This window comes from Cherax quadricarinatus, chromosome 67, assembly GCF_038502225.1.
Source record: "Cherax quadricarinatus isolate ZL_2023a chromosome 67, ASM3850222v1, whole genome shotgun sequence".
NCBI lineage: Eukaryota > Metazoa > Arthropoda > Malacostraca > Decapoda > Parastacidae > Cherax > Cherax quadricarinatus.
In genome coordinates, this window is record NC_091358.1 from 19088632 (window position 1) to 19114253 (window position 25622).

At 40.0% G+C, this 25622-nt stretch overlaps 1 protein-coding gene across 2 annotated transcripts in view; it reads right to left on the reverse strand.

The window, feature by feature from the left end:
• LOC128699673 (cytochrome P450 9e2-like) overlaps nucleotides 1-25622 on the reverse strand; it is a 74885-nt gene that overhangs the window by 30546 nt on the left and 18717 nt on the right. The window contains exons 2-6 of one of the 2 annotated variants that reach the window (XM_070099315.1): nucleotides 16320-16500; nucleotides 15304-16099; nucleotides 14344-14562; nucleotides 11417-11477; nucleotides 8001-8191 (exon numbers count right to left, since the gene is read on the reverse strand). In XM_070099315.1, coding sequence (XP_069955416.1) covers nucleotides 8001-8191; nucleotides 11417-11477; nucleotides 14344-14562; nucleotides 15304-16099; nucleotides 16320-16499 — 1447 coding nt within the window. In that variant the 5' untranslated portion in view covers nucleotide 16500. The remainder of the gene's footprint in view (nucleotides 1-8000; nucleotides 8192-11416; nucleotides 11478-14343; nucleotides 14563-15303; nucleotides 16100-16319; nucleotides 16501-25622) is intronic. The other variant, XM_070099316.1, reaches the window with a different exon arrangement.

Here is a 25622-nt window from a genome sequence, read left to right on the forward strand (position 1 = left end):
TCATTGAGAGAACACTTCTATGGAGCTGGTGTTCCTGAAAATCAAAAGTCCTTAAGACCTGGTGACATAGTGATTATCGACAATGATGGTCCGAGGTCCCAATGGCCACTTGGAAAAATTGTGACCATATATCCTGATGCAAATGGAATCATCAGGACAGTTGATGTTTTGAGCAAAGGTGTAGTGAATAAACGGACAATAAATAAACTAGTGCCGTTAGAATTACACAGTGTTGAAAACAAAATTAGTGATTCTCCAGAAACCGCACAGACTAAAGCTGTTCAGAAAAGACAAGCAGCAGTGGTGGCGAGTGAGAAAATTAAATTAATGTTAAGTGATGAATAGTTCACCTGCAGCGAACCTCCGCCGCCCCCCAGTGTGGAGAAATTTTCTCCAGGAGGGGGGTATCAGCCCCCTTCAGCCCTTTCAGCCCTGAGGGGCCAGACCCTCTCAGCCCTGAGGGGCCACTCAGAAGGGGCGAGCATCTTGTTTACTGCTAGAGTGAGTAATTGATCACAGATGCTATGCCAAGTGACCTCTGCTCCGCAGCGGTGTTGCAACGTGTATTTTTATAAGAGACAATACATCTCTTACTTAGCAGGACAATTAAGGAAAATCCTGCTCCCACTTTATTACCATAGTAAAAATAGTGTACATTGTTGTCTCTGCTTAAGACAGCAAGAAACAAACATTCTGCTTTGCTTCATCGAGGAGGTCACAAGGATGCAAGGTACTAGGTCAGCGTTTTTTTTTTTGTTGTGCTGGGGCCAGTGACGGGATGGAGCCCTGTAGCGTCTGGCCAGACTAACTTTGACTCTACTACGAGACACTGACGCCAGGATAACCAGCAAAGGACACTGATCTGTGCGTTAGTGTGAATAAAGTGTCTCACACAACACAATAAACACTTAGAGAAGTGTGATCAGCTTCTCTTGTGATACATTGTGAACAATAAAACTAATCTTGTTGAACATAGTGTACCAGTGTGCGTTTCCTAGACAATGGAAGACGTGGACATCCAAGGACACTTCAGCTTCTATCAAGTCACCGATATCTGTCGAAGGTGTTGAGAACACCATAGCTCACGTTACAAAGAGCAAGGTATGTTACGAATTTCTTGTAGATCGGGGGATTGCGCAATTCTTGAGTCACAAGGAGTTTGTAATCAACCTATAATCGGCAGTAAGGTGTGGACTTTTGAGTCCAAACAAGTAAGTATGTCAGCCATCATCGAATGAAATATGCTGACATAACACCCCCTAGGGGTAATATACTTACAATTTGTATCTCTTGACAGCCCACTGTTGTGATGGTTTCGACAGCATCTAGACCTCGTCTGCAGGGACGGCTGTGTAGACGATTTGCTGTCATTTATCAGCTAAGTGTTCATTATACATATTTATAATGAACACAGCAGGTAAGGCCTAATTCTCAACAGCTTGCAACTTCGGTGACAGGATAAAATTCGTCGATAAATGCTTGCACCTTTGTAAACATTGAACACATTTCCCTAATCCTTGATGAAGTCCTCCTCTGTCTCTCTTCATCCTGCTCTGAAGAACATTCCTGAGATGTGATCTGTTGTTTCTGAAGCTCTTGCAGGTCTGCAGTGGTTAGTTCTTCCTCGTCGTTCTGCACCAACCCTTCCACATCCTCGTCACAAACCTCCAACCCCGACTTCCCCAATGACACAATAACTTCCACTACTGGCATAGCCTCCTGAGGGTTAGCCCCAAACCCTTCAACATCCCTCTGTTCTACACATTCTGGCCACAGTTTCCTCCAAGCAGAGTTAAAGGTCCTCTTAGTCACTCCCTCCCAAGCCTTACATACAAGGTTTACACAACTGAGGATATTGAAGTGCTTTCCAAAACTCTCATAGGGTCAATTGAGTGTCTGACATCACTTCAAAGCACTTTTGAAACACTGCTTTTGTGTAGAGTTTATGAAGTTTGAAATGACCTGCTGGTCCATGGGCTAGAGGAGAGGAGTTGTATAAAGGGGGCAAAAACTTCACCTTAACGAAACAAAACTCCCCTGTAATTTCCTCTTGCAAGTTGTGAGGATGAGCAGGAGCATTGTCCATTACCAGGAGGCACTTGAGTGGCAATTTCTTTTCTAGGAGGTATTTTGTCACAGTGGGGCCAAACACACCATAAAACCAGTCCAAGAAAAATACCCTAGTGACCCATGCCTTACTGTTTGATCTCCACAGCACACGCAAATTATCCTTGACGATATTGTTTTTCCTGAACACTCTGGGAGTTTCAGAGTGATACACCAATAAAGGCTTCACTTTGCAATCACCACTAGCATTACTACACAACATTAATGTCATCCTGTCTTTCATAGGCTTATGTCCTGGGAGTGCCTTTTCCTCCTGAGTAATGTAGGTCCTGTTTGGCATTTACTTCCAAAACAGGCCTGTTTCCTCACAATTAAACACTTGTTCAGGTTTTAGGTTTTCAGTCTCTATGTATTCCTTAAAGTCCTTCATATATTTTTCAGCCCCATTTTTGTCTGAACTGGCAGCCTCACCATGCCTTGCCGCAGCACTATATTGAGGCATTTTCTTAATGAGATCATCATGCAACTTCCTTGCCTTTTCACAAATTATAGACTGAGAAACACTATCACATGTTAATCGACACTTCCGGACAAACGTCGTTGGTTAAGTTTTTCACCGTTATTTAAGGCATTTTTTCTACGGTAAAAAGTGCCGTTAGACGAAACTGCCGTTACTTAATGCCGCCGTTAGCTGAGGGTCGATTGTATTTCCATTGTGGTCTTAAACTTAATAGGTACAGCTGTATAAAAGTACACACATGGTTGATTGCAAGATGATTGCAAATAGTCTGCTGGATTACAGTTTTAGGCTGTTAGTGGTACTAAAGAATATTTGAAAATTTATGAACTGGAAGATTTTAGGAATATCAGAGTATTACAGAATATTCACAAATAATACAGGCATATTAATCGATGCTGAGAATATTGGTAAGCAATGTTTACGAATATACGATAAGAATTTTCTGAGTATTTCCAGGAACATTTCTTTTTCTTTATTAATCAGGTTATACATAATAGCAGCATTCCATATGTATATTATTCACTAATGGAACATAATCTCTTATGTCACATGAGTTGTTCTCAGCTATTAGAAGAAACTTAGGGCTGCCTCTCACATCTCTTATTTTTCTGTTTCTCGGTTTTTGTAAACTTGGAGGTCCTTGTCTACCCTACTCCATGTGGGGTGGGGCAGGGAGGGTGGTTAGATGGATAGTAATTGGCCGGTGCCTCTCATATTCTGAGACAAGCTGGAACTGGTATCACCCACGCTAACATACTACGAGAAACCTTTCCCTTATTTCTTCACTTGTTACTCTTGCAACACTGCATAACTCCTGATGACCCACAGAGAATTGTGAAAGTACCTGAGCTAAAGATTTCCTCCCTACACACACACACACACACACACACACACACACACACACACACACACACACACACACACACACACACACACACACACACACACACACACACATATGTATATATATATATATATATATATATATATATATATATATATATATATATATAATAAAATATAGGGAGGTACCACCTCCAGAACTGTCATAGGGACCCTCAGCCTCAGAGAAAAGAATAAACTTGCTGCAGGGAAAACTCAAGGTTCTCCCTGAAGCTGTTTGAGAATTTTCTCCTACCACCCCCTATATTTCAAGTATGTTTTATTTAAAGACAAAATACATTGGTCAAACATTCAAAAAAATACAACAGAAAGTAAAACAACATAGGTAACTCAGAGCTACACCTTGAATACTTCGTCCAGCTCCACTGCAGTGGGCCACATGCCCAGAATGTTGCAGGCATTTCCTCTCTGGATCACAGCACTGAGTCTCTGAAAGAGGAAGCTGGTCGCTCTGTGGTCCTTGGTTTCTATGATGAGTTTTTCACCCAGCTCTTTGAGGAACTTTAGAGCACACTTGTCCCATGCTCCAAGGGTCTCCGACCCTATTGGAATGAAGTTATAGCAAGGGGGAAGGTCTTCATATTTTCGGATCTTCTGGGTCTCCCTGTGGCTGGCAGCTCCACCCCCTTCACTACGGAGTATGGCAAGTAGGTGTCTGCCAATGTGGCAGCACAGGTGTAGTCCCAGGCAATCTGCTTTCCATCCTTCCAGGGTAGCATAGTGGCTCCATCAGGACGCTTTTGACTTCCGTCAGACCTCTGTACTTGGGGTTCCCGTTGAGCTGGGCAAAGGGCTGTGGCGAGGCTTCTCTTTATGATGTCATTGACCTCCTCATGTCTGGCATACTTCCCTTCTACTGTGTGACACACGAGACCATGAAGTCCGAATTGATCAGCTGTAGCCCTGCCGCAAATACACCTATGTTCGGTGAGGATGGGGGCGGCTAGGCGAAGAGCAACACCAATCCGAATGGCCTGTGGGTCGAGACAGGTGCCCAGGGAGGAATTGGGAACAGCTAACAAGAAATTTCCTGAGTGTGGTGCCTTCACTGCCAGGAGAATAGCTTTGTCCTTTCCTGAACCATTGGAGAGCATTGTGTTGGCGATTTTTTCCATGATCGGTTTGTCCCAGTGGGACTGTTTGTGCTGTTTGGGAGGATCTGGTCTACTGGAGGAGTCTGTAAGGGTGTCCCACCGAATCGCTGCTTCAGTAAACCTGGGGTCTTGAGCTTCTACCACGTCTCTCAAGCGTTCGGGAACTATCTTCTTGACTAATGCACTGGAAGCCAAACACGAAGACAGAAAAGCTGGTAAAGCAACATGCGTTGCTTCACGCACCCCTATACCTCCCAGTCGCACTGGGAGGGTTGCCTGTTTCCATTGCTCATCCTCTAGTGACAGGTTCAGTGCCTTCTTAAAAGTTGATCTCAGGTGTGCGTCATATTCATCGAGTGTTAGGTTGTCAAAAGAGGGTGCACACCTCAAGAAGTAAGTAAATCTTGGCATAGTAAGACACCTCGTGAGGAGGTACAGAGCATCATGGGCATCAAGATAGCTTATTCTCTCCTCCATCATATTTTTTTTAAGCATACATACAGAGGTACAAAAGATACAGGTAAGAGCAGCATGCCAAAGCCACTTACTTATATGCATAGCATTACGGGCTGGCTTAAAATTAACTTAAGATTAACTAAGCAATGATGAAATCAGTGATAAAACATTATTGTAAACAGATTACTATAAAGCACAAGTGAGTATTACAAAGACAGGTCATATGGTTGCATGCATTGCTGTACATTCAGTCGAATGGAGTATTCTGTTAGGTAGTGTATTTAAAAAAATAACAAAGTTAGATTGGGTCCTAGGTTTAACATTTGTGTGATAATTGTGAGGACATATAGGATATACAATTTATAAGGTTCAGTTATTCAGTATTTATTTGGTTTTGAGTGAGTAAGTGATCTTTGAGAAGAGACTTGAATTTATAAACAGGTAGTGTTTCTTTTATATTTACAGGTAATGAATTCCAGATTTTAGGGCCTTTTATGTGCATTGAGTTTTTGCATAGCGTGAGATGGACACGAGGAACATCAAAGAGTGATCTGTGCCTTGTGTTATGGTCATGTGTTCAGTTGAGGTTGGCAAGGAGATGTTTGAGGGGAGGGTTAATATCAGAGTTAAGTGTTCTATGTATGTAATAGGTGCAGTAATAAGTATGGATGTTTTGTATGGTGAGTAGGTTGAGTGTTTTGAATATTGGTGGAGTGTGCTGCCTGTAGTGAGAATTTGTTATTATTCTAACTGCAGCCTTTTGTTGGGTAATTAGTGGTCTGAGATGGTTAATTGTTGTTGAGCCCCATGCACAAATTCCATAGGTGAGATAGGGGTAAATAAGAGAGTGATATAGGGCCAGGAGGGCTGACTGTGGAACATAGTACCGTATCTTCGATAGTATGCCTACAGTCTTGGAAATTTTCTTAGAAATTTGTTGTATATATGTATGAAATTTGAGTCTATTATCAAGGTGGATTCCTAAGAATTTTCCCTCTGTTAGCTTTGTGATAGGTGATCTGTTTATCGTTATGTTAAGAGGTACATCTGTAGCTCTGTTACCAAACTGAATGAAGTAGGTTTTGTTAATGTTTAGTGTAAGTTTGTTAGTCCTCATCCAGGTAGATATTTTCTGTAATTCGGTGTTTACAGTATTGGCTAGCGTGACTGGGCTCGGGTGAGAGAAGACGTATGTAGTGTCATCTGCAAAAAGTGTGGGTTTGAGTAATTGCGAAGCATTTGGTAGGCCATTTATGTATAGGAGAAAGAGAAGAGGGCCAAGGACACTTCCCTGTGGGACACCAACTGTAATTGGTTGAGCGGAAGAGCTTGCCCCATTTGCATACACATATTGGCTTCTGTTGCTGAGGTATGACTTGAGGTAGTTGAGGGAGTGCCCTCTTATACCATAGTGTGACAATTTTACGTGGAGCAAGTCATGGTCAACTGTATCAAAAGCTTTACGTAAGTCAATGAAGATCCCCAGTGGGACTTCTTTTTTCTCTATTGCAGTGTATATATGTTCTAGCATGTGTATAATAGCATCATTAGTATTTTTATTAGGCCTGAATCCAAATTGGCAGGGGTTGAGAATGTTTTGGGAGATGAGGTAGGAGTAGATTCGTTTATGAATTAATTTTTCGAAGATTTTTGAGAGAGGGTGTAAATTGGATATTGGCCTATAGTTATTCAACTCTGGTTGGTCTCCTCCTTTATGGATCGGGGTGACCCTTGCTATTTTGAGAGCTGTAGGGAAGGTGGAGGATTCAATGGATTTGTTAAAGAGTGTTGCAATGATTGGTGATAGTACTTGTGACACTTTTTTGTATATAAAGGGTGGTAAGGTATTTAAATCTCCTGCCTTGTTTTTTAGTGTGTTGATAATAAGGGAGACTTCGTATGGGTTAGTCGGAGCTAGGAACAGTGTGTTCGGGTAGTTGCCAGTGAGGTAGTCATTTGGTGGGGTATCTGAGCTTGGGATTTTATTGGCAAGGTTTTGTCCTATAGTGGAGAAGAAATCATTGAGTCTGTTTGCTGTTTTTGTTGGTGGGAGTTGGGGTTCATCTGATTTTGCTAATTTTATTTCGCTATTTCGTGATATCTTTTTTGTTCCCAGAATTTCTGATAGGGTCTTCCAGGTCTTTTTTATATCACCTCGTAAGTTGGATAATCTGTTCTCATAATAGTTTTTTTGCCCTTCTTATCAGGCTGGTTAGGATTGACGAGTAACGTTTTGTTTGGTCTATGGTTATGTGACCCATTCTGTACTGTTTTTCATATCGGTGTTTTGTATTTATGGATTTGAGAATGCTGGGTGTTAGCCAGGGACTGTTCAGTCTCTTAGCTGTCATCTGTTTAGTTTTTTTTAGGGCAGTGCTTGTTATAGAGGTATTGGGTCTTTTTTAGAAAATTATTAAAACATTCGTCAATATCTGTATAGATTTCTAGCTCAGTGTGCCAGTCAATGTTTGTTACTGCTGTTTTGAAGTTATTAATGGCTGCCTCATTGTGAAGTCTGAAGGTGACTTTAGTAGTGTCTTGGGGTATTTTACCAAGAGTTGTTATGAGGAAAGTAGGGTAGTGGTCTGTGGTATTATCTGTAATTACGCCTGATTTTAAAGGGGATATGGTGTTGGTCCAGATGTGGTCAAGTAGGGAAACACTAGTCTCCGTAACTCTTGTAGGTTTTGTTACTGTTGGTAGCAACATGCAGTTACTCATTGTGTTTGTGAATTCAGTAACGTGTGGGTCCTGGTCTTGCAGGAGATTTATATATATATATATATATATATATATATATATATATATATATATATATATATATATATATATATATATATATATATATATATGTACATATATATATATATATATATATATATATATATATATATATATATATATATATATATATATATATATATATATATATATATATATATAATACATATAACAATTACCTATGCAGTTCCTTGGTCCAATTCCAAAAGGCATGTGGGTAAAACCGGTGATTTTCGCCTTGTTCTCGGGAAGGAAGCGGTCTGGCTGAAACTCGTCAGGATGTTGCCAGTAGCGAGGGTCATGATGCAGACTCCAAAATGGGATGGTCACTAGGTCACCAGGGTGAAGAGTCACTTCAGTGCCAGGTAATCTGTTTTGTTAAGTGTCGTTTTAGTTTACAATCTGGAATGACACTAAAAATTCATTCGAAGTAATTGAGTGTTTCTATCTAGATATAAATTAGGAAATAGGAGATATTTCTCAAAGATGCTCCTGACCAGCTGTATTGGTACGTTTTTCTTAGTTATGTCTGCCATAACTGCCTAACTGATCTGACTCTAAATTAGGCCAGGTCTGAGATCGAGGAGTGTGATGCCCCTAACAATCTGCAGCCTAGAGGTAGCACTCTATTACTAGGTACAGTATTACTTGTAAAAGTGAAATCTAATTTGAGTTGTGTGGTTTTGTGAGATTAACGAGATGTTCCTGTAACGTAAATGAATATGACACACAAGGAACACTTGGTATTTGTGATTATTAGATGTTATGCTTATCTGTTGCTAGATCAATGCAGGAGAGAAACTTGAAAATGAAGGCTTATAATGGAATTATAAAGGTGTGATAGTGTTGGTCAGGTTGACATGTAAGAGTAGTAATCGTGGTCACGTAAATATTATTGACTAACAACAGTGTAGGTTATTATCTCTCTTATGGACTAACAACAGTGTAGGTTATTATCTCTCTTATTGACTAACAACAGTGTAGGTTATTATCTCTCTTATGGACTAACAACAGTGTAGGTTATTATCTCTCTTATGGACTAACAACAGTGTAGGTTATTATCTCTCTTATGGACTAACAACAGTGTTAAAATTTTGAGGGCAATCAGCCGATTCTTCAGTTGTTGAATGTAAATCATTCTTACTGTTCAGTCAATAAAATTGGCGAATTTTTGTTTAAGCAACGTTATAACAACGTGAAAATGCATTACGGTAAAAACGCTATTGAAGAAAATTATATGTTGACCTGAAGAGTCATTCCAACGATCCTAATTTTTTTTTAAGTTTGTTAGTATACTGACAAATTTGCCAGCAAACAATTGAGGTTAATGGTACTATCTTGTCCGTAAGATGCTTCTGCTGTTACATAACGAAGTCTTTTTACATCCTGGCGGATGTTCGGGGGGCAACGCCCCCGCTGCCCGGTCAATTATATTTAACGAAACTTCAACGGAATAAAAATGCCTTGGTACTTTTCACTCAGACTTGGTAATTGTCTTGGCACTTTTCACTCAGACTTGGTAATTGTCTTGGCACTTTTCACTCAGATTTGGTAATTGTCTTGGCACTTTTCACTCAGACTTGGTAATTGTCTTGGCACTTTTCACTCATACTTGGTAATTGTCTTGGCACTTTTCATTCAGATGGTAAATATCTTGGTACTTTTCACTTAGACTTGGTAAATGTCTTGGTACTTTTCACTTAGACTTGGTAAATGTCTTGGTACTTTTCACTTAGACTTAGTAAATATCTTGGTACTTGTCACAGAGACTAGGTAAATGTCTTGGCACTTTTCACTCATACTTGGTAAATGTCTTGGCACTTTTCACTCATACTTGGTATATGCCTTGGTACTTTTCATTCAGACGGTAAATATCTAGGTACTTTTCACTCAGATTTGTTAAATGAACATCTGTTCACTTCAGTTTCCACCTTGACTCATCAAGACACAACTTTTCTGAACATCAGAAAGCTGGTGGCCCGGTGGCCTGGTGGCTAAAGCTCCTGCTTCACACACGGAGGGCCCGGGTTCGATTCCCGGCGGGTGGAAACATTTCGACACGTTTCCTTACACCTATTGTCCTGTTCACCTAGCAGCAAATAGGTACCTGGGTGTTAGTCGACTGGTGTGGGTCGCATCCTGGGGGACAAGATTAAGGACCCCAATGGAAATAAGTTAGACAGTCCTCGATGACGCACTGACTTTCTTGGGTTATCCTGGGTGGCTAACCCTCCGGGGTTAAAAATCCGAACGAAATCTTATCTCTTATTCAGCAGAAACTTTTGAAAATAATTATTGCCATTCCAGTAATGTCGGAATGTGTTACACAACTCTGGAAATAGAGCAGTTGCACTAGTCAGTAGTACATGAACCTCGCCCTCGATACAGTACAACAGAGTCGAAAATTTGAAGCTCATCGGATGAGGCATTCTCATTTTACAAACCTAAATAAAAAAAAATGAGGGAGAAAACAAATTGTGGCCATCAGTTTAAGGTTCCTCATCTAGGATGCGTAGTAGTGTATAAAATAATGGGTCGAAAATAGACTAGAAGGAAAAAATCGTTCATTTCTTTACTATTTATAAAAGCCAAGCTATGATTCAAGGTCCTGAATCTGCACTTAAGATAAGATAAGATTTCGTTCGGATTTTTAACCCCGGAGGGTTAGCCACCCAGGATAACCCAAGAAAGTCAGTGCGTCATCGAGGACTGTCTAACTTATTTCCATTGGGGTCCTTAATCTTGTCCCCCAGGATGCGACCCACACCAGTCGACTAACACCCAGGTACCTATTTGCTGCTAGGTGAACAGGACAACAGGTGTAAGGAAACGTGTCGAAATGTTTCCACCCTCCGGGAATCGAACCCGGGCCCTCTGTGTGTGAAGCGGGAGCTTTAGCCACCAGGCCACCGGGCCTGGGGATAAGACTGAAGGTTATGAAAGGAAAACAGGAATAAATAAAGGGAATGTAAATAACTTAGTAAAAATATCAAACCAAGGCAGGACTCGCAGTACTGGGTTCAAGTTGGAAGAAATTAGATTTAGAAAGGATAAAGAAAAGCATTGGTTTGGTAATAGAGTTGTAGAGGAATGGAACAAACTGGCGAGTAACATCATTAAAACTAAAACTTTGTGTACTTTTAAAAATTGGTTAGACAAATGCAAGAGTGGGTGTGACTTGAACCTGACTTGCTTGGGCCAGTAGATCTGCTGCAGTGCTCCTTCTTTCTTACGTTATTATATGATCTTTAATATTTTACGAGATACACAGGTAAGACAGAAGACCTCAGTTATAAGCCATACCACGGGTGGGGTTAGAACCCGCGATCAGAGAGTCTCAAAACTCCAGACCGACGCGTTAGCCACTGGACCAGTGGCTAACGTCTTGAGACTGTGATCGCTGGTTCTAACCCCACCCATGGTATGGTTTGTTTGCAATCGTGTCATTACAATTTCGTGAGTCACATCAGTTATATCAGCAAAAGCTCCAGTTAAGAGGTCATCATAAAACGTAAAACTCCCGTCAGAAAGCACTTGACCTCCGCCCTGGTAAATGTAATACCATCACCATACAATGGTTAACATTAAGACTTACTTGTAAGTTTTAGTACACAGACGCTCCCCAAAGGTCCCCGGTGGGTACAGTCTCAACGTTTCTGAAAAAAAATAATCAATTAAAATTAACAAATGAAGAGTCTAGCTATTTTGCATTTATATCCGTTAACCAAATGTAACACAAGTAATTATAGCGTCGTTAAACCTAAAAAAATTTTTGGAGATTAGAGTTCATATGAGCTTAGTTAACCATGTATTGATTTCTGTTTACCTGGAGTTTACCTGGAGAGAGTTCCGGGGGTCAACGCCCCCGCGGCCCGGTCTGTGACCAGGCTTCCTGGTGGATCAGAGCCTGATCAACCAGGCTGTTGCTGCTGGCTGCACGCAAACCAACGTACGAGCCACAGCCCGGCTGGTCAGGAACCGACTTTAGGTGCTTGTCCAGTGCCAGCTTGAAGACTGCCAGGGGTCAGTTGGTAATCCCCCTTATGTATGCTGGGAGGCAGTTGACCAGTCTCGGGCCCCTGACACTTATTGTATGGTCTCTTAACGTGCTAGTGACACCCCTGCTTTTCATTGGGGGGATGGTGCATCGTCTGCCAAGTCTTTTGCTTTCGTAGTGAGTGATTTTCGTGTGCAAGTTCGGTACTAGTCCCTCTAGGATTTTCCAGGTGTATATAATCATGTATCTCTCCCTCCTGCGTTCCAGGGAATACAGGTTTAGGAACCTCAAGCGCTCCCAATAATTGAGGTGTTTTATCTCCGTTATGCGCGCCGTGAAAGTTCTCTGTACATTTTCTAGGTCAGCAATTTCACCTGCCTTGAAAGGTGCTGTTAGTGTGCAGCAATATTCCACGAGGGACTGATTACCTCATTCTCCTCCTCTCCTTACGCCTTCCTCTTTGTATTGGACTGATGAAGCCACTGTGTGGCGAAACGTTTCCTGAATAAAGATTTTCATATGCTGCATAAGTGTCTCAATCAGCAATATTCCAGCCTAGATAGAACAAGTGACCTGAAGAGTGTCATCATGGGCTTGGCCTCCCTAGTTTTGAAGGTTCTCATTATCCATCCTGTCATTTTTCTAGCAGATGCGATTGATACAATGTTATGGTCCTTGAAGGTGAGATCCTCCGACATGATCACTCCCAGGTCTTTGACGTTGGTGTTTCGCTCTATTTTGTGGCCAGAATTTTTTTTTACTCTGATGAAGATTTAATTTCCTCGTGTTTACCATATCTGTCAACAATAATTAAAAATAAATATCTTCAAAAATTGTATGCCGCATTTGTGTTGTAATTATATAAACACCCAACTTTTACGGGAATTGTTAGATATTGTGTCACGTTAGAGCGACCATCTGCTTGCTGCTTTGGCCTTGTCAAACACTCCTTCATGTTAGAAGGGTCATCAGTTTGCTGCTACGGGCATTGTCAGACCATTGTTATTGTTATTTCAGGGGACTAACAGCTTGCCAAATACACTCGTTTCAGTTAAATTATCAGCTGCTACGGGCATTGTCAGACCATTGTTATTTCAGGGGAATAACAGCTTACCAAATACACTCGTTTCAGTTAAATTATCAGCTGCTACAGGCATTGTCAGACACATGTGTTGCATTAACTTAGTCTGTTACTGCGACAGTTAGATATTTGCTGCTTCATATTTGCATGACCATTAGTTTGGTATTAAGTGAAGTGTCAGACACTTATAATGTTAAATTACCGTCATCATTGAGCCACAGGCTCAGACATATTAACTTGACCATCATTGCATGGAAGGCGCTAGTATTTCTACACCAGAGGGGAAGGGGTTGTTGAGATGCAGCTGTCTGGTTGGAAGGGGGACTTTGGAGGACAAAAGCCCCCCACGCCTTGCCCTTGACGCCGCTGCCATGAACAGTTTCAGACACTTGCTGTATCGGATTAAGATGCAGATTTAGCTGCTGCTACAAGCTGTTTCAGACGCTTTCTGTATCAGATTAGCGTTACAACCACCCAGCTGCTCCGCTCGCTGTCACACTTGCTCTATTACATGGTATTTTATACCATTTTAATGTTCATTACATTAGCAACCAACACCCTGGCACTGTGAGACACTTGCTGTGTTCCATTTAGCCGTGTCAGACACTTGCCTCTTACGTTAGTGTGACCATCACTAAGCTGCTACGGGCAGTGACAAACACTTGCTGTTGAACATAAAAATGACCACTGCCTGGCTGTTACCAACAGTGCCAGATATTTACAGAGTTTTTTACACAAATCAGTTTTACAGACCAAAAGCTGTTATCCTACCTAAGCTTATTACAAAGCCCAGCTCTATCTGAGGTATACTACCCCTCCCCCAGGATGCGACCCACAACAGTCGACAAACACCCAGGTACCTACTTACTGCTAGGTGAACACGAGCAGCAGGTTTAGGGTAACATGCTCACGGACAATAACATGTGAACTGAGTGCCCTTCTAACCGAACTAAGGACAATGGTAGATACTTGATATATTGCACTGTATTAGGGTGACCACCGTTCAGCTGCTGCGTCATGTTAACTTGACTTTGAGCTTGACACTAAGAACAGTGTCAGATACTGTCTTATTGATATTACGAGCAATGCCAGACACTTGTTGTGTCACATTAACGTAATAATCAGCCTACGGTGTCATGATTATATTCGTTACTGATCCCAGATATTTCAAACAGTTTCAGTTGTCGAGTTATCTGACATAATCTTCACTGATCCAAACTGATCCTTCAGTGCCCTTCTTATTAAAATGAAAAGGACAGCAGAGTAGCCATTTTCAGAGTAAAAAATTAATATAATTACTTATAACAAAAACGAGAAATAAGGTTTTAATACCAGTTTATCAAGTATAGGTAAATTAAAACTCTTAAGAGATATTAATTTAAAACGATATTAAATGGGACGTTATTGTTGTCCCAAACTGTCGTAACTGAGAGACTTTTCTCACCCATGATACAAGCGTCAAGAAACTTGGCTTCCAGGATGCCCTGGTAGGTAATATCACCATGCTCCTCAATCATCTGTTGCACCTCCTCTCGGAGATGCAGCTGATGTATTGGATATTTAGCCAAAAGAAAGGACGAAAAAGCCAGAGCAGAGGCTGTAGTATCGTATCCAGCAATCAGGAACAGCACACACTGAGCTACGATGCTCTTATCTGTCAACACTGCAAAGAAATAACATTTAATTTATACGTTTTTTACCTCTGGGTTATTATATTCTTCACAAACGATGTGTCAGTTTACTTTTATACTCTATTTCATCAGACCTAAAACTCTTAAATTCAAAACAATAATAAATAAATGTGACATTCTGACTAATATTGTTCGGGAGATTTTCATTAAATCACCTTTTCAATAATTAGTTAAGACGACTTGTCAAGACACTTAAATCTCATTAAATCAAACTTCCAGGCGTCTGACTAAGTTTCAAAACAACTGAAGCAATTATGAATGAACATCACAAAGACTGCTGTAGTTATACTTTATAATGTAACTAAATAATTATGAGGGCTTTAAGTGCCAAAGTGCTACATTTTAAGCTCTCATATAGTATGACTATTCAGTACTTCTTTCTCCTCAAAGAAATAGTAAAAGATGTGATCTAATTTGACAACTCGTCAAAGTTTGTCTTATTGACTAATAACTTGTAGCATTAATAATAGAATTCGTATCTTTATTACTACTGATTTAGCCACCGGAATCGTGTTTCCTGCCAATTAAAATTTCAGCACAATCCTGTCAAGTGATCATTAAACTTGATTAATAAAGCAATCCGAGTCAGAATTAACGAGACTTGTAGACAACATGGCCAACACGGTATTGCCTCTTTATATTCATAAAACCATTCTTCATCAACATTATTTTTTTTGTTATTCAAGTAATGAGAATAAAATATCAATACTGACTTTTCTTACACTGGGTTAAAGAAACTTTATCAGTAGAGGAAGGGGTTTCCTTGATAACTGTGTGGTGTTCTACGGTAGGAGAGTCACGGGCAGTGGCGTCCTGGCTATGTGTTGAGGTTAATGAGTAAGGAGCGCTGATATCTTCATGTCCAGCTCGTGCATCTAGTAGAAGGTCCAAGTAATCTCCTCTTCTCTGACCAGACTTCCTTGCTGCTATGGTCTCCTCCACTACACTTCTGAAGAATTTGACAGGGGATAACTCCATCTTGATTCCCAGAGCACTACAAACTCTCGGATACATGTTAAAAAGAGTAAATATTAATACTTTTAATAATGAAAATTCGAAGAAATCTCCTGCCCTTTTGGCGAATTCCGATTCCTCTTTCTCGAAGGAATTACATTCAATACCAAAAGCACAGGAAGCAATGGTGTCCATAGTGAACCGTCCGAAGTTTGCATTCATGTCAATGAAAGGTTTTATAGCAGCCTCTTTGAGGGAGAAATAGACGAGATCGTCGGCCTTGGAACAGATGATAGGGAACATTGAGCGCATCTTGCCTGAGGTAAAGGTTGGAGTCAGGATGGCTCGAAGGGTTTTCCACTCGTCTCCGGTCTTGTTACTCAGCATTTCATTTAAAATGCTCCCATCTTCAGCCAGAATCCGCCGACGATCAACAAAATGATCAAAATCTTTAACGAAGATGTTTTTGAGAAGGTCAGGGTCACCAATCATAAGAACAGGACGAAACAGTTCGTACAGTCCACAATACTTCGAACCTCCATTCTTGTAATACACCTGGGAAAAAAAATTGTCTTTACAATTTGAGCGAACTAATAACAGTATTTTTACTAACCATAAGTAGTATTTCATATTTTCTAAGTTTATTTTTTATTTTCTTTTAGAAGACATTCGAGACAAAAAGCCTATCAACATGATATATAATATTTTATCAGTATGATATATTATGATATTTCTTGAAAGGAGTTTTGATGATAATTAAGTGAAAGGTACAGACCTCATCTATGTAATCCCACCGAAACTGGAACAATGAAATCTGCTTGTGCATGTGCCCGAGGAATGGAAGAAATGGTGGAGTTGGTACTCCACGGGAGGACCAGTAGCTATGGCGCCAGCGAGAGTACATCCAAGCTGCCATCATCAGTCCAGCCACCACCAGCCACACCTCCGCTCCCATCCTTCAATCAAAATACATATAACGTTTTATTTTGAATTTTTTTTTTTTTGGTCCCGTAATTCAGAATATTTCAAGAGATACATTTCAGTGGTTGTAATCTAAATGTAAATGAAGATTTTAGTAGTGCACATAACCTATGGAATCTGATTCAATTTAGGGAATCTGATTCAATTTTGGGAATCTGATTCAATTTTGGGTTAGGCAGGACGAACAGACAAGTCTTCAAAATGTCTGCTGCTCTTTTTTTTTTCTATTTACCAGTAAACAGTAACCATGGAGGTAGTCAACAGTTTTGGGTTGTATTTTGAGGAAGAACTTGAGGCCCAGAAAGAAAGTAACCCAAATTGCTATATTTTCTATGTCTATTTAAAAATATTCACTCAACAAAGTTACTAATCCCATTAACGTCTTCCACTTTCCTTCCCACAATCCCCTTTCTCATTTTCTTTTATTTACCCATTTCCACCCCATCTGTTTTTTTGAATAATGAAGGATAAATGTGGAACAAACATAAAATCCTGTCTCATCGTGGTGAACAATATTCCACGTATCCTGATTACATTGAAATTTTAGTATTTAATTTAATATGACATTAATGGAATGCATTGAAAAAGGTTAAAATAATGGAAACCCAGAGAACAATGCTGATCTATAATTCTACCAAGACAAAAAAGTGAATAATTAAGAACAGCAAATGCATCCATGAATGAATTACTCACATCATTAAAATTAAATGAAGTTATACCAAACAGCTACTTTCGATAATTATAATAAACCAGTGAGTTGAAGAAGTCAAAGTTCCAAATGAATTGACACCCCATCAACTAGAGGTTAGTTGTAGTTAAACTAATGAAAACAATATTATGAGGAATATCTTTTTTTTTTTTTTTTTTTTGGGGGGGGGGTGATACTAGCCTATTAATAAATAACGTAGTTCTCACATTGAAAGGCTACACTTAATAAATTTAAAACTTCTTTAGTTATGTCTGGGAAAAAAGGTCAACAATGTTGTATCCTTGACTTCCAGAAAGCATTAAATGTAAAACTAAATTTTGCCAAATGCAATGAACAGAGCCATTTAGGGATCATTAGTAGCTGTATGTACTCATAGTATGTACTCTGTAATTTTGGCAATAAATACATTGATGGGTAACCCCTGTGTGAGTATGAGTCTGCTATGTGCACAAAATACAGGGATGGTCTGTATGGTGTATTTTTCGTAGCAAAACCTGCAAGGCACATATGGTTTTGCTAAGGGGACTCCGGTCAAGAGGCAAATCCAAGAAGCTGAGGTAACATATCACTTCCATCCAGCTGGGAGTTTAGAGGCTCAGCTCAGGGTGGAAGGTTCAGTGTAGAGGTGAGTCAATCCACCAATATTCCTTGATATAATAATTACTCAAAGATTAGATGCACCTATTAAGTTCATCATGAAAACTTGTGTAAGTTGTAACATTAGTATCAAGCGAAGTTTCACGTGGGTTGCATGTAATCTCTTCAAAAATGGAACCATGGTACCTGTGTAAACATACATCAGTCCACACTAATGATGTTTAAATAGGAAAATGTTTTTGGATCTGCTAAAGTGACACACCTGTGGGAGAAAATAATATTTTTTATTAAAGACAGAAACATCAACAAAAAAATATAATTTTTTTGAAAATTTGAGTCTTGTATAACAGATGGGAAAATACAGTGTTGGTGCTGCCTTGGAAGACAGTAACTATAAGGATACAGAGATGCCAGACAGTGCACCAGATGGACATAGTGATCCTGTATTGATGAGCCAGGTAAAGATAAACATAGACGAGTTCTAGAAATATAAAATAGAAATACCGCTGGTGATGTAAAAAAAGGGGATGATGCTTTGGGGAATAGTATTGATACATTACCAGTAATAGCTGGTGGTGGCACTAATTTCTAGTACGGGTGATGTAAATAGTGGAGAGTCAGAAAAATGCACAAGTAGGGAACTCAACTACAAAAAATCCTGGCAAACGGAAATCAAATCTATGCAAATTCTATGCCTTGAGAATTTGTAGTATTAGAATATCTGAAAAAACAGGTGGAACATACAATTTTGACCATCCCATAAAATGCTGCGACCTCATGAACAAAGGTGTATGCAGCCCTTCTTCTTGCAAGCTATTTCACACTGAAATGTGTTGCTCTTCAGTCCATGGAAAACATGCTACATCACATACTCTCAGACACACCATTTAAACGGGAGGGAAGGTGGGGTAGGGGTCGTCCTAGGAAAGGTTGGAGGGATGGGGGTAGAGGAAGTTTTGTGTGTGAGAGGCTTTGACTTCCAGCAAGCATGCATGAACGTGTTAGATAGGAGCGAATGGAGACAAAAAGTTTTTAAGACTTGCCATGCTGTTGGAGTGTGAGCAAGGTAACATTTATGAAGGAATTCAGGGAAACCGGCAGGCCGGACTTGAGTCCTGGAGATGGGAAGTACAGTGTCTGCACTCTGAAGGAGAGTGTTAATTTATAGTTTTATAACTAGTGCAAGCACGCCTCTGGCAAGACAGTGATGGAGTGAATGATAACGAAAGTTTTTCTTTTTCGGGCCTCCCTACCTTGATGGGAGAAGGCTGATGTGTTAATAAAAACATAAATAAAAGTAAATACAACTCACTCCGACCATGGGAAACAAACCATGGTAGTTAAAACCAATCCAGAGACAGATTTTTTTAGTACCTAGAAGGAAATGAAGCTTGCAAGAAATAACAGAAATACTACACCATCTCGGATCACTACTGGAGTGGAGGCACTCCAGAACAACAGATATTACTGCCAAATAAAGCTCCCACATACCATCAACACGGCGACAGGGTCTAAAGCCATTAACACCAAAGTGATTTTCATCAGAATACCGCTTGCAGAGTCAAATGCAATGTTTGCGGCTTTCACAGAGACCCACAGAAAGGATCAATGATTCTGAAAAAGAAATACGGATCCCAGGGTACAACCTATTCAGATAAGACAGAAAGAACAGGCAACAAAGGGGTATTGGCCTATATGTCACAGAGTTGCTTATATGCTCGGAACTACTAAAGACCTACTGTCTGGGGAATCTCACAACTCCAGCCCCAAATATCTTGTTGCTGGTTGATTTCAACTTAAGAGACCTAAAATGGAGAAATGTGACAAATACTGTGATAGCAGAGATAACCCCAGGAGGCAGCTCTGATGAAAATTCATACACACATGGGCTATTCAATCTCTGCAGCAAATTCACCTTAAGCCAGAAAATAGTGGAACTAACACGAATGGAAAATAAACTTGACCCTATCTTTACTAATAATGATGATCTGGTACGAAATATAACAGATCACAACATAGGGCTTCTGACTAGCACAATGAGATAAATTATTGAACTTCAATAACACAAGCAGACAGTCGGACCAGATCAACTATGTCCTCAATGAAACAAGCTGGGAAGATATCCTAAACAACATGGGTTCGAACATTTGACAAGAAAAAATGAACTCTGTGGCACTTGAGGTCTGCTCAAGGCCACAGAGATGCAAGGTATACAGAGACACTCGTACAGATGAAGGCGAAGAATCACAGAGTTGCTGAAAGTGGGCCAATATATCTGAAACACAGAAGGAAGCACTGGCCACAAAAATAGAAAATATTGAACTTAAGTTTAGGGAACCATACAGGAGCCAATAAACACAGGAAGAACTTAAAGCCACACATGAAATTGAAAAAAACGAAGTATTTCTTTTATTATGCCAAATCTAAGGCAAAAACCACATCCAGTATTGGGCCCCAGCTTGAAGAGATACTGAAGTCCCATTATGACTCAGCTTTTAGTGAGCCATTAATCAGACTTCTTCTTCTTCTTATGACCAGAGCTTTGGTAAGATGGGTAAGGAAGAAGGATGGGTAAGGATAGAAATATCAGAAAAGGGTGGGAGAGGGGAGAGACGTAGGATATAAAAGGTAAGTGGCCCAACCACTTTGGTGTAAATTAAAAGGTGTATGTGAAATAATAAGATATTCTTAATGAGGTATAATACTAACCCATCAGAGTCACATAGATATAACAGATATATAAGTACATGACTCTGAATTGGTAGTAAATATACAAATTGCAATTGCTTTTTTTTTTTTTTTTTTTTTTTTTTTTGGCGATTGCAAAACGGATATTTAGGCGACAATGAAGGAAATAATTTCCTGGCCAGTTTATAAAGAATTACTTGACAATGGCTTCTTACAGGTGGTGTCCTGCCATAGTAAATTTAGCATAATTTTTACAGTAGTATGTTATATAAGATGTCTCCCTAATTGGGGGCGATGATTGTGAAGGCTTACTCAGCCCTGTAACAACTTCAGACAGTATTACCTAGGCTGGCTCCTCCTCAGGAAAATTAATGAATAGAAAAAGAAATAATAACAGACAAACATAAACACTTTATTATATAGAAAATATAAAATATAAAACACTTATATATGAAATATTAATCCTACATTAAAGAAAATGAAAAATGAAAATATAAATGATAACTGAATTCAACACTAATATATTTATATAAAACTTGGGTGTCTGGTGTTGGTGACACTGCGTGTTGTTGAAATCGTAGCCGTTGCTGATGATGGGGGGGTCGCAGGTGTTGGTGACATCCCACCGGCTCGTTCTTCGCAGATTTTATAGCCGTCAATAATCCGGCCAGATGAGAGGAAAGCAGGTTTTCTCCAATGCAGTGATGAGGGGTTATATCCTGCTACTTGCATACACAAACAGGTAAGTGGATCAGAATTTGGGACGTCTCAGAACGTTAGTCCGTCTCCTTCAATTTCTACTCATTGATTAGCAGGTGACCCTCTCTGTCCTTTCAAGCTGTAAAGAGAGACAGATTACCCACTGCTTAAGAAATCACTCTCCATGATAAGTACAATACCTAAAAGATGTGGTGATTATTAAAACATTTTAACCTATCAAGACTGAAAGGACTAAGTTAATTATTGGTCAAAAGTGAAGCTTTCAACCAATAAGTCCACTAAAATATGATCAGGCATGTACTTACAGTAGTATTGGGAGCTGTGAGTCGAGTGATTTACTGTTTGACTGGAGCCCCAAACGTCACCTTTCGGGGAGAAGGGAAGAGGGAGGGGAAGGGATAGCGGGAGCTAGACTGACCCTACCTTAACAAGCAGCCGGCAATCAAACTATAACTTTCGGGGAGGGGGAAAAAGGGGGGGAATAGCGGGAGCTGGACTTACCCTACCTTAACAAGTAGCCGGCAATCAAACTATCACTTTCGGGGAGGGGGAAAAAGGGGGGAATAGCGGGAGCTGGACTTACCCTACCTTAACAAGTAGCCGGCAATGAAACTATTATTACTATATACTCCCTCGCTATTCATATCTATTGAACTTTTCCCTCACACTCCCCCATACCAAGACTTATAGTCAAGGAGTATAAGAGGAATAGGCGAGGAAAAAGTTCTAACATATGGAAGTCGCGTAAGGCAACAAATCTTCTACTGACTGTCACGATTTAACCAGTCAGAGAAATAATGGGATGAACCATTGATATACACAATATGGAACTTAAAAGCCTGGAGTGCCAATGTCCACCTCAAGAGGCGACTGTTGGTTCCCTTAAAAGTTTCTAGGTATATCAAAGGTTTGTGGTCCGTTTCTAAAATGAATTCTTTTCCCAGCAAATAAAATTTAAGTTTGGAGATAACCCGCACAAGGGCCAAACATTCCTTTTCTATGGTGGAGTATCTCGTTTCTGCGTTAAGGAGTTTCCGGCTTAGGAAGCATACAGGGAAGGGAGTACCATCATGGTATTGTAGTAACACTGCACCTAAGCCAGTATTGGAGACATCAGTTCTTAAACAAAATGTTTTATTAATATCTGGAATCTTAAGTATAGGGGTCTTTCGAAAAGATGCTTTTAATCTCATTAAACTTTTCCCGAGCTACGTCGGAAAGTTCAAGAGGTTCCTTCACAGACTTTTTAAGGAAGTCTGATAAGATGCCTGTAAGATCAGTAAGGTTCGGGATAAACCGTGTATAAAAATTTACAGAACCAAGAAAGCTACTCATGAGCTTCTTGGTTTTGGGGAATTTAAATTCTAATAAAGCTTTGATCTTACTGGGAAGTGGCTGCAGAGAGTTATTAGAAAGTATCAGTCCAAGATATCTAATCTTGTTATACCCAAGGAAGCATTTCTTCGGCTTGGCAATGAGGCCATGTGAGCGTAACCTACGCAAAACTGATGTTAATGTTTGGATATGCTCGCCCCACGTGGATGTCATTACGTAAATGTTATCAAAATAAACTGAAACATTTGGCATATTACCCAAGACTTTTCTCATCATTCTCACGTAGGTAGCACAGGCAGTTACCAAACCGAAGGGCATAGTTCTATACTGCATCAGTCCTTGGTGTGTAGGAAAAGCGGTGTACTGCTTAGAAGAAGGATCTAACATTACTTGATGATATGCCTGCGCAATATCAATCTCTGAAAAGAAGGAAGAGTCATAAAATTTGTGTAGATCGCTATCTATTAAGGGCATAGGCTCAGCATCCCACCAAGTAATAGCATTATGGCCTCTGAAGTCAATAGCAAGTCTATATGAATTATCTTCCTTCTTAACCATGACTACTGGTGAGCAATATGCAGATACTGAAGGTTCAATGATCTTTAGTTTTAATAATTTTCTACCTCTCGGTCAAATGCATCCCTAAGGTGAATTGGAACTGGGTATAATTTTCGTTTGATAGGATTGTCAGTCACTAAGTAAATCTTATGGACTACCGTGGAGGTAACACCTGGAATATCTTAAAGACGTCTGAAAAGTTACTCACACATTGAAGTAGTTCATGTCTCTTATGGTCATCCAAAGATTCATTAATATTAATGTTGGTTGCTCCCGAGTAGTCAAGAGTCAACAAGTCATGTTAGAGGTGTCAATTACACACACCTTACATTCTTCAGTTGTTTTATCAAGTTCATGTGGAAAAACTAAGTCAAAGTTATTAAGGCAGTTAACCGAATTTCTTCGGTAATATTTCTTAAGGATGTTGTTATGATAAAGCTTAGGTTTCCCCTTGACTTCTATGAGGTAGTCAACTTTCCCACAAATTTTTAATACTTTACATGGACCTTTCCATGCTACCAATAATTTATTTGACTTGATAGGCAAAAGTACCAGAACCTCATCTCCTACTTTAAAACTTCTCTGACTTTTGGAATCAAAATATGTTTTGTACTGGTCCATTGACAAGCTTAAGTTTTTCGAAACTATGTCAGAGGTCTCCTCAAGTTTGGATCTAAGGTCAAGGAGAAACTGATATGAAGACTGAACCTCAGCCTTTACGTCCTCATTAGTCCATAAGTCATGAAGGATGGACAATGGGCCTCTGGCCTGTCTACCATAGAGAAGTTCAAAAGGTGAAAACCCCAAAGAGTCACTGGGAACTTCCCTCATGGCAAACAAAGCACAGGGTAGGTAACGATGCCACTCCTTAGGTTTAAGGGAGCAAAGTTTCCTTAAAATGGACTTGAGAATCGAATGCTGGCGCTCAATCCTCCCATTACAGCTGGGATGATAGGGTGTGGTGAAGAGAGGTTTCACTCCCAGAAGTTGGTATAGATGTTGCATTAAGTCAGATGTGAATTGTGTCCCACGGTCAGACAAAATTTCTCTAGGGATGCCCACTCTGGAGAAGATGGACAAAAGGGCTTCAGCCACCTCTGTAGTAGTTATGGTCTTTAAGGGAACGGCTTCAGGGAAACTTGAAGCATAATCAACTAATGTTAATATATATCTATGTCCCCCAGATGAAAGTGGAGATAAAGGACCAACGATGTCAATAGCTACTCTTTCGAAAGGTACCGTAAATACTGGCATTTTAACCATAGGTACTCGCCTGGTTCCTCGGGAGGATGACAGTTGGCAAACTTTACACGATCTACAATAGGTAGTGACATCTGTGGACATTTTTGGCCAAAAATAGGTTTCAATAATTTTATTTAAGGTTTTACGATGCGAGAAATGTCCGGCCACTGGTAGGTCATGAGCCATTTTAAGAACAGTCTCTCTGCATTGACTTGGAACAACTAAGATGGAATAGTCTATCTCATCTGAATTTAATTTGAATACTGACTTGAACAAGATACCTTTTATATATTCAAATTTATACGAAAAGTTTTTCCTTTGGATAACTTGATTTTGTTTAGCGGCATTATGGCAATTCTGAAGAGAAGGGCAATTACGTTGTAAATTGACAAAGGAGTCCTTCGATATATCTAAAGGGTAAAGTCAGGGAAAATCAAAGGATGGATAGTAGGAGAAGCCTGGGCTTTGGTCTGAGCCCTAGTCAAGACATTTATGGTATCGGAGGTGATACCTTCACTTTCATCTAACAAGTGAACCGGTGATCCTACTACCTCGCTTTCGAGAGTAGCATCACTGGTTTTTAATTCCACATGAATCTCGCGAGACATTGTCTCATCTGAACTTTCGAGGTGCTTCTCTGACTCTACAGGAAGAGGATCTGAAAAGCTTATGTCCACCTTTGGTGATGAAAGGTTAACCTCAGAAGGAAGAATGGCACCTTTTACATTACCTATTAGTACGGAGCAAGAAGTGATGGGAGCTAGTACGGCTTCAGACCAACCTGTGAACCATTTAGACCTAATGTAACAACGGATGGTAGGAAAAGTGTCCGTACGGCCCAAGTAGTCTGAAAGTATAGCAGAGGAATGAGTTTCTTTAAGATTAGGGAACAGCTTATCAGAAATGACTATACATGTGCATCCAGTGTCTCGTAAAATGGTAGATAAATTAAGTCCATTAACTGTTCCTGAACAGAAGGGTGCTTGGTCATTACAGTCTTTAAAACATCTTCCAACTTTTTGGACCTTCTTAGAAGAACAATCTGGACGTTTATGTCCCTTAACACCACACAAATGACAAACAGGAATAAAAGAAGTCATTTTACTTTCCACTAGAGGCTTTGATTTCTTTAGGTCTGATGAACCCTTGCCCTTAGGGTTCGATCCCTTCAGGTCTTTATAGGAATTGTGAGCCTCAGCATACAGATCAGCAGCCTCAGCAACTTCCTCAGCTTTAATCAGGTTACGT